Consider the following 14,456-nt stretch of genomic DNA (forward strand, 5'->3'; position numbering starts at 1 on the left):
ATGAGCTCAAAGTCCCTGATGGAGCTGTTCCAGGATACGCATATCCAAATTCCTCCCTGTTGTGCATTTTGTTGTCTATAAATTAATATATATTTAATTTTTTTCCCCCATGTTAATTCTCCTTTCCCTGCCTTTCCAGAAGGGACAGACTCTTCTGGAACAAAACCCAGCAAATTATCAGAATTTTTACACGTGAGGACTAGGGACACGGAATGAATGAAGTCTAAGTGTCAGCTCCACCGAGTGAGCATCAGTCCAGGGCACCAAAGGTCAAATATAAAGGGCTATACATTATGGTTTAAAGACTGCAGATGGTGCTGAAAATAAACAAAAGGGGAACACACAAAGGGAATGTAAAGAGTATAGAACTAATCTATGAAACCACCAACACATTGAAGTTTCTAGGCCTTAGATGATTTATACATGTCAATGGTTATTGTGAGACGTGTTTTTAATGGTGTGGGAGCTTCAATGCAGCGTGTGCTTACACAGCAGGCGCTTGGAGAGATGGGACAAGCAGGTCACTATAGAGGGTTTCTGTTGAACAAAGAACTGTTTTTTGCTTGTTTGTGGTCTTCATGATCACAGCATTGAAGCAAAGAAAACAATGTATTGTGAGAAACACAAAGGTATTGCTGAAGGTCAAGCGACCAGAGCAGGCCTGCATTAACCATTTAATTCCAATCTCCTCTTCCAACTGGTGCCAACAATCTCCTTTAACTGCTCAGTGATTGAACAGCTGAACCTTCCCCAAATTCAAGTTAACGCTGTTTATATTCAATCTGTTTTCAGAGTAGGGTTCCCTTAAGTCACTTTGATGTGCAGGATATACTTCCAATCACTGGGAGGAGATACACTCAGATTCCTGTAGCTCAGTGGTTAGAGCACTCTCCTCGCAAGCGAGAGACCTGAGTTGAATTCCCGGCAGGGCGAAACCTTGGGCAAGTTTCCTTATTCCACATGCCTGATAATAATCCCTCAAGAAAAAAAACAATAATAATTTGGTCACTTCAATTCATGACTGTTTGTGGGACACTGCTGCACGCAATTGGCTGCTGCATTTCGCCCACAAAATATATAGTCAATTCACTTTACAGTATATTCTATGAAGCGCTTTGAGATGTCTAGAAGACGTAAAAAGCGCTATATCAAATGCAAGGATTATTATTATTTATTTTTTCATTGAAAAAAATCTGATAACAAACAACGCCAACCGTACATACAAAGTATTGTATTTTCTCTTAAAAGTTAAGTTTCTTTCTTTTCATAACATAAAATCTGTCCAGTTTGAGTGGTAAGGTTTTGCGTTTTATACTGAATTCCTTCCCATGTCCCCCTTGACGTCTAACCAGACAGTGACACATCGCTCCAGGGCTTGTCAACTTAGGATCCGCGACGGTCCGCCAGGTGTCAGGAATTTCGGTTCTGAGAAAATGTTTAGGAAGTTGGGATTGTTTTCTTTGAAAAAAGGAGAATTTAAGGTGACCTGATTAAAGTTTTTGATGTCCTAAAGGGAACTGTTAAAGTCGATCCAGGTGAATTGTTCACTTTGGCAAAGAGTTGAAATCTTAAGGGACATTGGTTAAAAATGAGGAAGCTAGGAGTAAGAAAGAAAATCAGGTGGAATTTTTCACCCAAAGTGTAATTGACTGTGGAGCAGTTCACCAGGGAAAGCCATTGAGGCAGATCATGGAAAAGTTGCAATTGAATGGTTTTGTGGAGAGAGAAGCATTAAGTGATATGGGGAGAAGGTGGGTGAGAGTTGAGAACTACCAAAGGACAGCCTACTTAGGCTTAATGGCAATTTCCTGTTTCTAAAAATTCTTATGTACCAACGTGTCACCATGTCTCCTCAGCCATACCAACATCCTTCCCTATAATAAATTGTGTATCACGATAGATTGGCTGGATTAGGCCTGTTTTCATGAGAGAAGAGATGTTTAAGAGGGGATCTAATAGAGGTGTTTAAATTACAAAAGGGTTCGATAAAAAATAATAATTTTACAAATAAAATAATTTTACAAGTAAAGTAATGGGATATTTCAACACACAAAAAACTACTGATAATGAATGAGCCAGCTGGGTTCCTAGAACATTTCTTAGCTTCTATCCTAACCAGGGCAGTGAAGGCTTTGGGCACAGTGAAGGGACTGGAGTGATTTGATCAGTATAGAGCTCCATTCCCTACAGGGAACTGGGCTAGGAATAGCATCTTCCCTACCGTGGATTGATCCGGGGCGTGTAGGAGCAGAAGGTGGAGAAGTACGGAGGAGGTGGAATTGGAGGAACAAATTCCTCAGGGTCCGGCGGGTGGATTGGCTCTTCAGATTCTTCTGGGGGAATCTGGGCTTCAACCTGAAGAGAAAATCACAGTAAGTGACAAGGACAAACACCATGAAGACATTTTCACTACGTTGATACCAGAGCTGCAGGTTACTGCTATCATGATGGACTGGTTAGGTTAGACCAGTTTTCACTAGAGAAAAGATGTTTAAGAACGGACCTAATACAGGTGCTTAAAATTATAAATGGGTTCAATAGGGTTAGCATAAACAGGCTGTTCCCACTGGTTGGGGAGTCTGTAACTAGGGGACACATGTATAAGATAGTGACTAGGGGATGTAAAGGGGATTTAGGAGGAATACTTCATGCAGAGAGTAGTGAGATTGTGGAACTCACTGCCCAAAGGTGGCAGTTGAATCAGTTGGTGTAGATGCATTTAAGACAAAGCTGGACCTTCATGTGAGGAATTAGAAAGATACTGGAGGGAGCAAAATAAAATTGGTCATTCACTTCATGGCTATTGTAGAACATTGCTGTGTACAAATTGGCTGCTGTGTTTGCCCACAAATACAGTCACCTACCACAGTAAGTCCTGTGAAATGCTTTGGGACGTCCTCCCAACGTGAAAGGCGCAAGAGCAAATGCAAGGATTATTATTTTATTTAATGCATAAAATTCTAAGTCAATAAACTCACCATCCGGGGTCGTCTGCCGGCAAATATCTGCAGGTACTGCAGGGCAGCAGCCACCACACACACCGTGGTGGTCAAAGCATTAAGGACACAGATAGCAAAGAGAAGATCCTGAAAGAGAGAGGAAAACACATTGAACGGCTTGTTCATCTCTTAGCAACCTTAACCCTACTTCACTATCTTTTTGCTATTAGTATGCCATTGGGAAGTCTTATTTATTCTTTATGGTGGGCAGACGTTTTGGAGATATGATAGTTATAACCAGTGAGAATTATCACATCACATGCCACACAAATTTCTCCCCAACCCCCACCATTCCATTGGTTGACTTTAGTTCATAATCCCTTTTAGCCTTTCCCATCTCTCAATTTGCAGCTTTTGTATACTTTTTTTTGTTTTTCCTTTTTATTATCAGTCCTGGAAATGCTACAAGCTTCCCTCTTTTTCAGATTTGATCTCAACTTTCTATTCGTCTACGCAACCTTTAATACAGTCCCTTTTATCTTTGCTGTAATGTAAATAATCCTTGCATTTGATATAGCGCCTTATTACGTCGTCAAGATGACTCAAAGTGCTTCACGTGATTTTTGCCGTTAAATGTAGTGACTGTGTATTTTTTAGGCAAACACGGCATCCGATTTGCGCACAGCAATCTCCCAGAAGCTATGAAATGAATAACTAATTTAATGAGGATTATTGGCCAGGAGAAACTTCTTTCCCTCTTCAAATAGTGGCATGTTATCTTTATAACACCCACTTGAACAGGTAGACGGTTTAATGTCTTAATTGAAGGATGACAACCCTAGCACTGTATTTAAGTATCAGTCAAAACTGTGACTGGCCTTACTACCTTCAAAATAAATATCTCCCATATTTAAGATCATACCACCCACCAAGTCAGTTTACTCCAAGCTCAGCCGACTACTTTGATCTTGAGCCCAGAATGACTAGCTCCCTGACAGTTCACTGCCAACCACTCAAACCATTTCATAGCTGATAGCAAAATACACACTGAAAACCTCCACTTTCAACCCAAGCAAATTTGGTTTGTCTGGATGGCAAAGGCCAATGTGCTTCTGGTGTTTCAGTAAAGTTCAATTTGTATCCAGCTGCACCCACTCAACTGTTATATTAAGTTTGAATACATTCCACAAAGTAGGACTGTCTCATTGTACTGTACAGCCTCTTATAGGAATATAGAAACGGGAGATGGCCATTCTCTTGATCATGTACCCCATTTTGCTGCCTTTTCTCCATTTTCCTTAATAAACTCACTTCCCAAATATTTATCTGTTTTGGATAAATGTTTTGAGACAAGAATAAGGCTACCGGATTGACCCCAAATTTTACACAAAACTGATGTAAGGCTAATTGGCCTATAGTTCTCTGCCTTATCCCTGGCACCCTTCTTAAAAAAAGGCACCATACCTGCCACCCTCCCATCCTCTGGCACCCCACCAGACTCAAAGGATATAGAATCCATTGATGTTCAGCTGTTTTACGCGCCAAAAGTTAACTCTAAATTATGCTACAGAAAACTCGCATAAGTCTGATCTGTATAAATTGTATAGTCGCCTAAGTGGTACATCTGCCCAAGTCCTGTTCAAGAGTTTATATTCTATGTAAGCTTGACATAACTGAAACTTTGCATAAATCATATTAAATATATAGTTCCAAGTGATACAACTCATATGAGATTGAATGTACCTTGGGAGATGGGAGGAGGGGGAGGGTTGGGATTTATATGAGGTATCAGTCATCACAAATAGATTAGAAATTGTGATATTTCATAACAGACTCTATCACATCAGAACTGTTAGGAAATATTAATATTTCCAGCCTATGATTTTTTTAACAACTAGTGTGTGGAATTAATATTTTATTTGTTCTTCCCGGCCTCTCAGCTCCCAGTCTGACCTCCTCTTGCTGGAGTGCAGTTCCACAGGGGCTGGCTTGCCTCCAGTAACCTCTGCCCAGTGGCCACTGCTTATATGTCAGCTCTGGCAGGTCACTCGGCTGTTGAGGGTGTCATGGCTGAGCTTGACCTGTTCCCACTCAGCTACTGCACACACACACAAGTACGCAACTAGTAAAGGATGTTATAAAGGGGCCAGCTGTCCCCGATTTACCAGACATTCACTAGTTCTCTTGACACTTTGCCAGAGAATTGCCGTTTCACACTACATCGGTCTGTCACTAATGCCTGAACAGTACCTTCAGCACGAGCCGGACAGTGTCGCACGAGACTGAGAGCACAGGGTACAGGATCAAGATTTCTTTCTTATCAGTGCATCTTGTTGCTTGACTTCCCTCACAGCAGAAGCAATCCCTGCCCTCCACGACTTTGACCTTTGATCAAAAGTGGAGAAGAGTGTTACAGATGTATCCTGAAGAGGATGAACAATGATAGTCTTGGCTGGTTACCCTCAGCACTGAGTGGCTCTCTAGACACAGAATGTCCAAGACAACAACAACAAACTGCATTTACATAGCGCCTTTCACATCAGGAGGACACCGCAAGGCGATGGAAAATAATAATAATAATTGTTGAATTTGATATAGCGTCTTATCATGCAGATGAGACGTCTCAAAGCGCTTCACAGAATATATTGTAAAGTGAATTGACTGTGTATTTAGTGCGCGAATCGCGGCAGCCAATTGCAGACAACAGCAGTGTCCCACAAGCAATCGTGGATTGAGTGAATTTTTTTGAGGGATTATTTTACCCCCAAAAAGCAATCCACCAAATGACTAACAATCAGATTCCTACTTCCTGCTAGGTAAACAGAGGCATGTGGAATAAGGAAACTTGCCTAAGATTTCACCCTGCCCAGAAAACGCTGGCAGACCTTCATGATTTGTCAAGTACTGTTATTCATACCTTACTAAATATTTAACCCACACAGTATCTGTGAGACATACAACAGTATATTGTCTACAATTCCCTTAAATACATGGGGAGAAATCCACCCGGGTCTAGAGCTAATCTATTTATGTGGCATTTTAGAGCATCTATTCTTAAACACAGCTTTAATTTTGAGGATTGTTTTCTGTTAAGAATTGCAGAAAATTAACTTAAAAGTCAGGACTAAATTCAACAATTTGTGACTTGCTGGGTGCTCTGAAATGCTACATAAATAGTATAAATCTGGAACCAGCGGAATTTCTCCACAATCGCCTTGGTACAGCACCCTATATAAAGCTTTTTCTAGATACAATGGTCCTTACATTCAAGCACTTTTCATGTCAGGAGGATGTATCAAAGCACTTCACAGTGTAAAATGTAGTGTCTGTTTACCCTGCATGCTGTAGGCAACCAAATTGTGCACAGCAGTGTCCCACAAACAACCATGAAGTGAATGATCAATTTTAATTTCACTTTGAACAAGTACTTTGATTAATGGCTGAGTGAACCTATTGGACTTGAAGGAGGCAGAGAGAGGGTGAGGCGGGGGATAAAGGGATAGAGTGCTAGACCTTAAGCAGGTCGGTGTCTGCTTAGCGGAGGGAGTGGACAGGCTGATATAGGGTTAAGAAGTCGGAGAGGTAGTAGGGAGCAAGACCGTGGAGAGCTTTGAAAGTGAGAACGAGGGTTTTGTACTCGATTCTCTGAGGGATGGGGAACCAGTGAAGCCAGGCAAGAACGGGGGTGACTGGTTTGCAGAGCCTGGTGTGGGAGAGGTGTGAGCTGCAGAGTTCTGAATAATCTGCAGCTTGTGAAGGGAAGAGTTGGGAAGCCCACCGAGCAGGCAGTTGGAGTAGTCAAGCCGGGACATGATGAAAGCGTAGATTAGGCTCTTAGCGGACTGTGGTGAGAGGTCTAGTATTGTTAAACTGAGTAGCATCAGTGACCTGAAGCCTCTCCATTCCCCAATTAGACTCTTTCACTTCTATTTACTTTCTCCCCACCGCCAGACAGACAAAACACGATTTTAAAAAACAAGTCTTGTTTAGTTTCGTTCAATGAGTTTTATTTTTTTTAGTATCAGGTTCAATACTATTTCACATTCCCTTCGGAAAGCCTGTTATACTCCTCCCCCCACCCTTATTGTTGTTGGATCTTGATCTGGAGCAGCTTGTAGCTTGTGATCCCCTCCCGCCGAATAAATTCATAACACTTCAATCAGGGAATATCTTTAAAAATCTGCTGAACGTCCACCGGTTCACGGACAAGTTCTGCGACGTGGTCTCAAGTTCGCTGCCTCGTCCCCGAGGGGTTCGAGGAGTGCTCCGTCCCCATTATCCCCCTTCCAGGCTTTCCCTCCCCGGTGATCTCCAAATGTGGGGCCCTTCAGTTGAAGCAGCCGGCCTTGTGCCACTGCATGTCACGGATCCTGCGCATGGACTGGATCTGGGGCTGACGGCCTCCCCACTGGTTCCAGTGCTTGTAGTCGTTCTTCTCAAACACGTACTGGTAGCCACGGTAGCCGGGATACTGGTACCCCACCCAGGTGCCACAGCCCACGCTGACACTGCCGACGCGGTCGGTGAACCCGTAGGAGAACAGGCTGGGCACGTCATTGTCGGTGATCTCCATCTTGCGGCCCTTGAACTCGGCCATCTCGTACAGGCAGATCTTGTGCTGCTCGGACTCCATGCGCACGGGCCTGAAGGACATGATGTACTCGCTCCTGTGGCTATTGGACCAGGAGTCCCAGCGAGGGTACTCTCCCTTCTCTAGGATGAACATCTCGCCGCAGAAGTTGGACAGCTCGTAGAACACCCAGGGACCGCAGTCCACCTGGATGGAGCCCACCCTCTCAAAGCCACTTTCACACAGGTTCATGCACTCGCCAGAGAACTCCTTGAAGCGTCCCTGGAAGTTCTCCTGCTCGTACACGGTCATCCTGTACGAGTTCATCCCCAAGTCGAGTTTGCGGGCCTGCATGTGTTTCCTCTCGGCCTGAGGAGTGGTCCTGGTTGGTTTGTCTGACATGGCTGCTGCTGGGTTGCTTTCGAACAAAGTTGCTTTTTGCCTCTCACTGCAACTGGGCTGCTCCAGTGACTTTCACTCTGTCTCTGAGCTAGAGAACTCGATACTGTGGAGTCGGGCCATCTACCCTTTTATATGTTGCTTTGGCCCCAGAGGGGGATTAACCTGGACAAAGGGAAGTGCAGAATCGACACATGGATAGAATGAAAATCCCAAGCGTCAGGGAAGATCACGTGTGAGCCGACAAAAGAGAGGGGGGGGGGCGAATGAGAAAAAGCCAGGTCAGCAAGAAATACTCTGTTCTAGCACTGCACAGGGATAGAGTGAGGGCAGGGGAAACAACGATGGGACATTGCATCAAGTGTCCTGCCATAACTGGGGAGAGAATCCATCTCGCTCTAGATTAACTTTATTTTCTGGGCATTTCGGAGATTGTATTCGCAAATTTCTGAATTAATTCTTCAACAGTTTATAGCTGTTTTTTTGTAGTTCTTAAAAGAAATATAGGTGTCAGCCTGGCTTAGTCAGTAGCACATTCGCCTCTGAGTCAGAAGAATGTGGGTTCAAGCATTATGTCGTGAATCTGAGCTCATATAGTCTTGGCTGACACTCCAATGCAGTGCTAGGGTGCACTGTGTTGTTGGAGTTGCCATCCTTCAGATGAAACATTAAACCAAGGTCCCGTCTGTCTATTAAGGTGTATGTTAAAGTACTTGTGGCACTTTTCAAAAAGACATGGGAGTATCTCACAGTATCCTGGTTAACAAATCTCCCAAATAAAATTGATCACTCACTTTATGGCTGTTTGCTGGACATTGATGTGCACAAACTGACTGCCGCATTTGCCTACAAATACCCAGTCACTCCATTTCACAGTCAAAATCGTGTGAGACGTTTTGAGATGTTTTGATGATATAAGGCAAAAATATCAAATGCAAAGATTAATATATTTTATGGAATAACTTATTAGTGTTATGCCCCTCGCCCACCCATCCCCACCATCTTTAGTGGAATACTGACTACGTTCAAAGGTCATTCAGTTTTTCTCTGAAGAATGAAGCCATTCTATACATTATATATGAAAAAAGTTGTCTGTGCTGATGCTGTTGATTCAGCGATATTCATGGGTGACTGCTTCTGTCTCAATGCAGGCTGGGCAATGATAGCTGGGAACTGCAGCTCTAGTTGGATGCCCGTGAGCAGGAGCATTGCAGTCAGTGCACATCCACCCTCACTCAGTTTCTATTACACAGAACCGCACGAGTTAACTCCTGACATGGGATTTCCCAAAGCCTCAGCAGGCAGAAGGGCGCTGCAGAGTACTGTAGGCCAGCAAGGATCAGTAAAGTTCCAGTGGAACCCCTGTTTCACACAGATGTTGGTTGATAATAATTGTAATTCTTCTATTATCATGTCGAAAAATCTCCAAGAATTGTCTGTTAAGTATAGTTAAGTTTAAACGCTCTGAGACGCTACCTTGCGTGGAGGACGCTATATAAGTGTACGTTGTTGTTGCCGTTGTTGTAGTGTCTGTGCATTTGTAAGTGAAGGCAGCAATTTTGCTCACAGCGTTGCTCCAGAAACAGCTGTGAGGTGAATGACCAGTCAAAGAGTGAAGTCAAAGAATGCACTGCATGGCCATTCAGCCCAAGCCATGCCGGTGTTTACACTTCACACAAATCTCCACCCATTTCTTTACTCTCTCCCATACCCTCTTATTTTCCTCCTCAAATAAATAAATAAAAATAATTATTTGGTCACTCAATCCACGACTGTTTGTGGGACACTGCTGTGCGAAATTGGCTGCCTCATTTCACCTACAAAATATATTCTGTGAAGTGCTTTGAGATATCATGAAGACATAATAAGGCGCTATATCAAAAGCAAGGATTATTATTATTATTCTTTAATCCATTCTGCTACCTCTCCCACAATTCCACATGCTGCTAATTTAGTGTTGAGCCTCTCATGTGGCACTTTGCCAAAGGTTTCTGGAAATCCAGATAAGACTACATCCACTGCATTTCCCTCATCTACTTTATCAGTTACATCTTCAAAGAATTCAAAATGGTTAGTCAATTTTTTTTTTAATCTGGTGGATTGTTAGCCAGGACAATGAGAGAAACTCCCTTTTCTTTTACAATAGTATGGGATCACAGCACAGAGAAAAAATAAAAAATTAATTTGGATACATCTCACAGATGAACAATCTGCAACGTCCAGATTCACACAAAGAATTACAACTTGGATAAGTTAGTGCAGGGCAGCTTTTTCCTTCAGGATTTTGTGCTTTAAGACATCTCAACGACGTGATCAGACACTATATCAAATGCAAGGATTATTATTATAACTGAGGCCGTCTGCCACTTCTTCAGGTGGACAACAACAACAAATTACATTTGTATAGCGCCTTTCACATCAAGACGATATTCCAAGGCGCTGGATAGATAGTGATTTGTGCCCGAGCTGGGGTTTGGGATCAGGAGGAGTGGAGGGCAGGGAGGGTAGGGGTAGGACAGTGACCAAATTTTCAATTCTTAGTGTGTTTAATCTTCTACCGATGAGTACTAACTAGTAGTTCCACCCCCTTAGGATATCTTGCTTGTTGAAAGCCAGCAAAGCCTGGGTGTTGACGTTTCCTAATCACCTTGCCTGGATGATAATTAAACTGCATTCCTGGGTAGGAGGAGGGATTGATAAGACTGAAACATTCTTACTTGTTGAAGAGTCACAAGCAGTATTCTTTCTACCTGGCTCTGTTACACTGGTAGCTCTCATTCAGTGCTTAGAACTGTATTGCATTGTCTGGGTGAAAAAATAAGATATGTGGGGGGTCAAAATTTCATTCAGCATAGGGTGTGTCTGAAGCCTCTGGTGATAATGGGGATAAACCATTATTCGGTCACAGTCACACCACTTTACAATGTATCCTAGGAAGTGCTTTGAGACGTCTCGATGACTTGATAAGGAGATAATCGAATGCAAGAATTATCATCATTATTATTATTAACATTGATGCTTAATGCGAATGGACATTTTACCAATTGGTGTGCTGATTGTCACACTGCTGGAAATTGCAGTTAAGCCCGGTTTTGATTACTGATCAATGGTGTGACTTTGTCTTCCCCCCAATCCCATCTCCCCCATCCCAATGCAGCATAAAGATTGGGTCCACAGCCTCCGGTGAATGCTGTTGGGAATTGTGGAGTCCAGCGCTTCACAGGGGACTGGTTGAGGTTTGTCGACATCACATTTCGCCCACAAAATATACAGTCAATTCACTTTACAGTATATTCCGTGAAGTGCTTTGAGACGTCGCGAATCCTCACCAAATGCAAAGATTAATCCCTCCAAAAACCCAAAACAATAATAAAAATTGGTCATTTTCAATCTACGACTGTTTGTGGGACACTGCTGCCGCGTTCGCCCACAAATATACAGTCAATTCACTTTACAGTGTGTTCTGTGAAGCGCTTTGGGACGTCCTCCCGACGTGAAAAGCGCTATATCAAATGCAAGGATTATTATTATCCCACGATTTGCCACTCAAACAGGAACGCCATCGGCAGCTGCTGGAGTCTTCGGGTCAGCTTCGGGTTAAACCGCTGTGCCAAGGTTCGGCCAGGGAGGGGTTGAAACACTCGGAGCTCATGGTTATCGACTGGTTTGACTACAATTTTTGGTGACGGGATAGTGCAAACTCTTGTTCTACCTCAGGACTGGAAGTCAAAGATGCAATCCAGAGGCCGACACCTAGAATGGTGTCAAGGAGTAAGTGTCTGCCTCGGGCACATCTGGGAGTTCCTCTTTGATACTTTATGAATATCTTAAGTTAAACTGCACCCAACATCTGCACATTGAAAGGGACACATTTACTGCAGCAAATCTTGTTAAGCACTTTTTGACAATGTGATAAGGCGCTGTTCCGCCCACAAAATATAGAATCGGTTTCACCCACAAAATATACAGTCAAGTCGCTTTACAGTATATTCTGTGAAGCGCTTTGAGACGTCTCGACGACATGATAAGGTGCTGTACCAAATGCAAGGATTTTTAAATATATCAAATGTAAGGATTGTTCTTATTATATTTTACACTTTGGGCTCAGCATCCGGACCACTTATGCAGATTAGAAACAAGAGTCCGAACAGCAACTCTTATGGGTATCTGTTCAGCATTCTCTCATTGCCACCCCCAGTCTGACAATAACATCTCATTCCATTATCTTCCCATGTCCCATTATTAACCTTTTTTATATTAAGTCCCACATGGAGCTTTGCCAAAAACTCTCTTGATAGTTTAAACATTATCATATTCAGTGTTAATTCCAACCTGTAACAACGTTAAATAAGTCAGAGAGATTTGTTAGACATTGATCCTGATTGAAACCCATGCTGGAGGTTTGCTAATATGATATTGTTACAGAAATATTCCTGCAGCTTGCCGTTAGATTATATTCCATTCCATTGTTGATGGTAAGCTAAACGGCCTGCTATGTTCTGGCTTAGTTACATTATTCTGAGCAAATATCCCCATCGCATAGTTCTTCAGAGCTTCATTTCACTGTCACGCATGAAATTCATTGCAGTATCTAACCCTCCCAACCCTCACTTCTCATAGCACCAACCAAAAGGAGGCATCACCCCTTACTTACCAGCTGGCAGTCCACTATACTGGAGACAAATTGAGCACTCTGGCATGACAGGACAAATCCAGCCAAGTTTAGGAGAACACAAACCACGGACAGCAGGATGAACAGGTTCACCTTGAAGAACAAGAAAGGAGAAAAGGTCAAATCAATGATTGCTTTAGCATAAAGTGACAGGAGCACATATATTCCTTGGAGTCACATTACCTCCATCCTCGTCCAACTCCATGGGATCCCAGTATCTCAGAGAATCAATTTCAAGATCCTTGTTCTGATCTTCAATTCCCTCCAGTTTTGCCCCACCCTACCTTTACAACCTTCTTCAGACTTATGTGCTTGAATGTTCCCTCCACTCTTCCAACTCTGGTGAACTACCTGCTTTACTATCGACAGTCAGACCTTCAGCCTTTTTGCACCTTCGCCTCGCCCCCCTCCCTTGCCTCCTTCAAGGCCCATCTCAAGACCTTCCTTTGCAACCATGCTTTTGGTCATCTTCCCTCCTCCACTCTCCTTGCCCTCCTCCCCTCTCTGATCCCAACAAGCAGCTCGGGTGCAAAGCACCCATTCTCCCGTGCCTTGGGACGTCCTCCTGATATGAAAAGCATTATATAAATGTAATTTGTTGATGTTGTTTTGTTTCCTTCACTCCACTTTCAGTTATCAAGACTCCAGGGTTCATGCCTCTGGCCTCTAGAATACTCTTCCCAAAACACTTTGTTCTGTTACCACTGTCTCTGCCTTCAAAACCTACTTAAAAACATCTCTTTGACCTTTGTTTGGTATCTTTAAATTTCTTATCTTCCTGCTGGGTAACCACAACTTACTCATAAAGCTCTTGGAGGCATTCTTTTATGTGAAAAGCACTGTGGAAATGCAAGAGATTTGGCTTTTTACCCCATCTCATCTCCAGGGAATGTTATTTTAATATTTTGTCATGAGCCACCTTATCTCAATTACAGCTCTGCACTCCTAAGCTGTATGGCCACTTCACTGGAGAAACTCTGTGCCAGGAATAAAGATGCATGTTTCAATGTTACAGAGCAAAACAACCAAGCGTTTGTACAGCTGGTCACTGACCAGATAAAACTCACGAGTTTCACAGCTTTGGTACAGGAGAAACTTAGGTTAGAAATGGATGTGGGTGCACTTTTACAACTGGGATGTGTACATTTCACTGTGAAAAACAGAAATTAAAATACAACAGCTAAAACATTTGTAAGCAAAAGCACTATACAAAACTTCTCAATGAGGCTGGGAGGAGAAAAGTCTTAAACAATAATAAAGCCACCCTGCATTGGGCTCATATTAAAGGAGCATATTACTTCTGTTTATTTTTTGTTCAATTGGGTATATTGTACCACATCTCATCTCTAGGGGATGTTATTTTAATATTTTGTAATGACAAGCACTCTGGGACGCTACCCCGCTTGAAGAGCGCTATATAAATGCAAGTTATTGTTGTTATTGCACCGCCATTTCGCAAGAAGTTACTTAAAAAAACAAAGCTCTTGCACACTCACTCCCTGACTGGTTCCAACTTGCTCCTGATCACTGAGGAGTGGCTCAGTGGCAGTGAGTTTGTCAAGTCTGTCACTGTGACCAGGGGTGTCTGTGAAGTGCAGTCAGACTACAGGCAGTTCTCAATCGCTAACCCCCACCCTTCTGTATTTCAGTGAACCTATCAAGGACAGCTGCTCAAGAAATTTATTTAACTGTACAAAAATCTGACGTGTTTGTAATTGGCAGATTGTTACAGGAGCTTTTGCACTCACAGCTGAACAGGCTTCAAATTAGAAAATGCAAGCCAATAAACAGGAGACCAGATACTTAAAGGTCAAGTGAGAGAGCCACATTTATCTTGCTCCATTGAGAATAATAAGCTCATTGAATAACCATAGCA

The 14,456-nt window shown here is 42.8% G+C and overlaps 2 protein-coding genes across 2 annotated transcripts in view; both read right to left on the minus strand.

Annotated features, from left to right (window-relative positions):
- Positions 1-14,456, minus strand: part of fam189a2 (family with sequence similarity 189 member A2) — a 67,204-nt gene that overhangs the window by 22,021 nt on the left and 30,727 nt on the right. The window contains 4 exon segments of the mRNA XM_042332776.1: positions 2,222-2,355; positions 2,979-3,086; positions 5,190-5,324; positions 12,563-12,673. Of these exon segments, the coding sequence (XP_042188710.1) occupies positions 2,222-2,355; positions 2,979-3,086; positions 5,190-5,324; positions 12,563-12,673 (488 nt within the window).
- LOC103178110 (beta-crystallin B1-like) lies at positions 6,855-8,085 on the minus strand. Its single transcript, XM_042332787.1, has one exon. It carries the CDS (start codon positions 7,909-7,911, stop codon positions 7,267-7,269), a length of 645 nt encoding a protein of 214 aa, XP_042188721.1. The 5' UTR covers positions 7,912-8,085; the 3' UTR covers positions 6,855-7,266.

The sequence above is a fragment of the Callorhinchus milii genome, unplaced genomic scaffold (assembly GCF_018977255.1).
Source record: "Callorhinchus milii isolate IMCB2004 unplaced genomic scaffold, IMCB_Cmil_1.0 Scaffold1, whole genome shotgun sequence".
Classification (NCBI taxonomy): Eukaryota; Metazoa; Chordata; class Chondrichthyes; order Chimaeriformes; family Callorhinchidae; genus Callorhinchus; species Callorhinchus milii.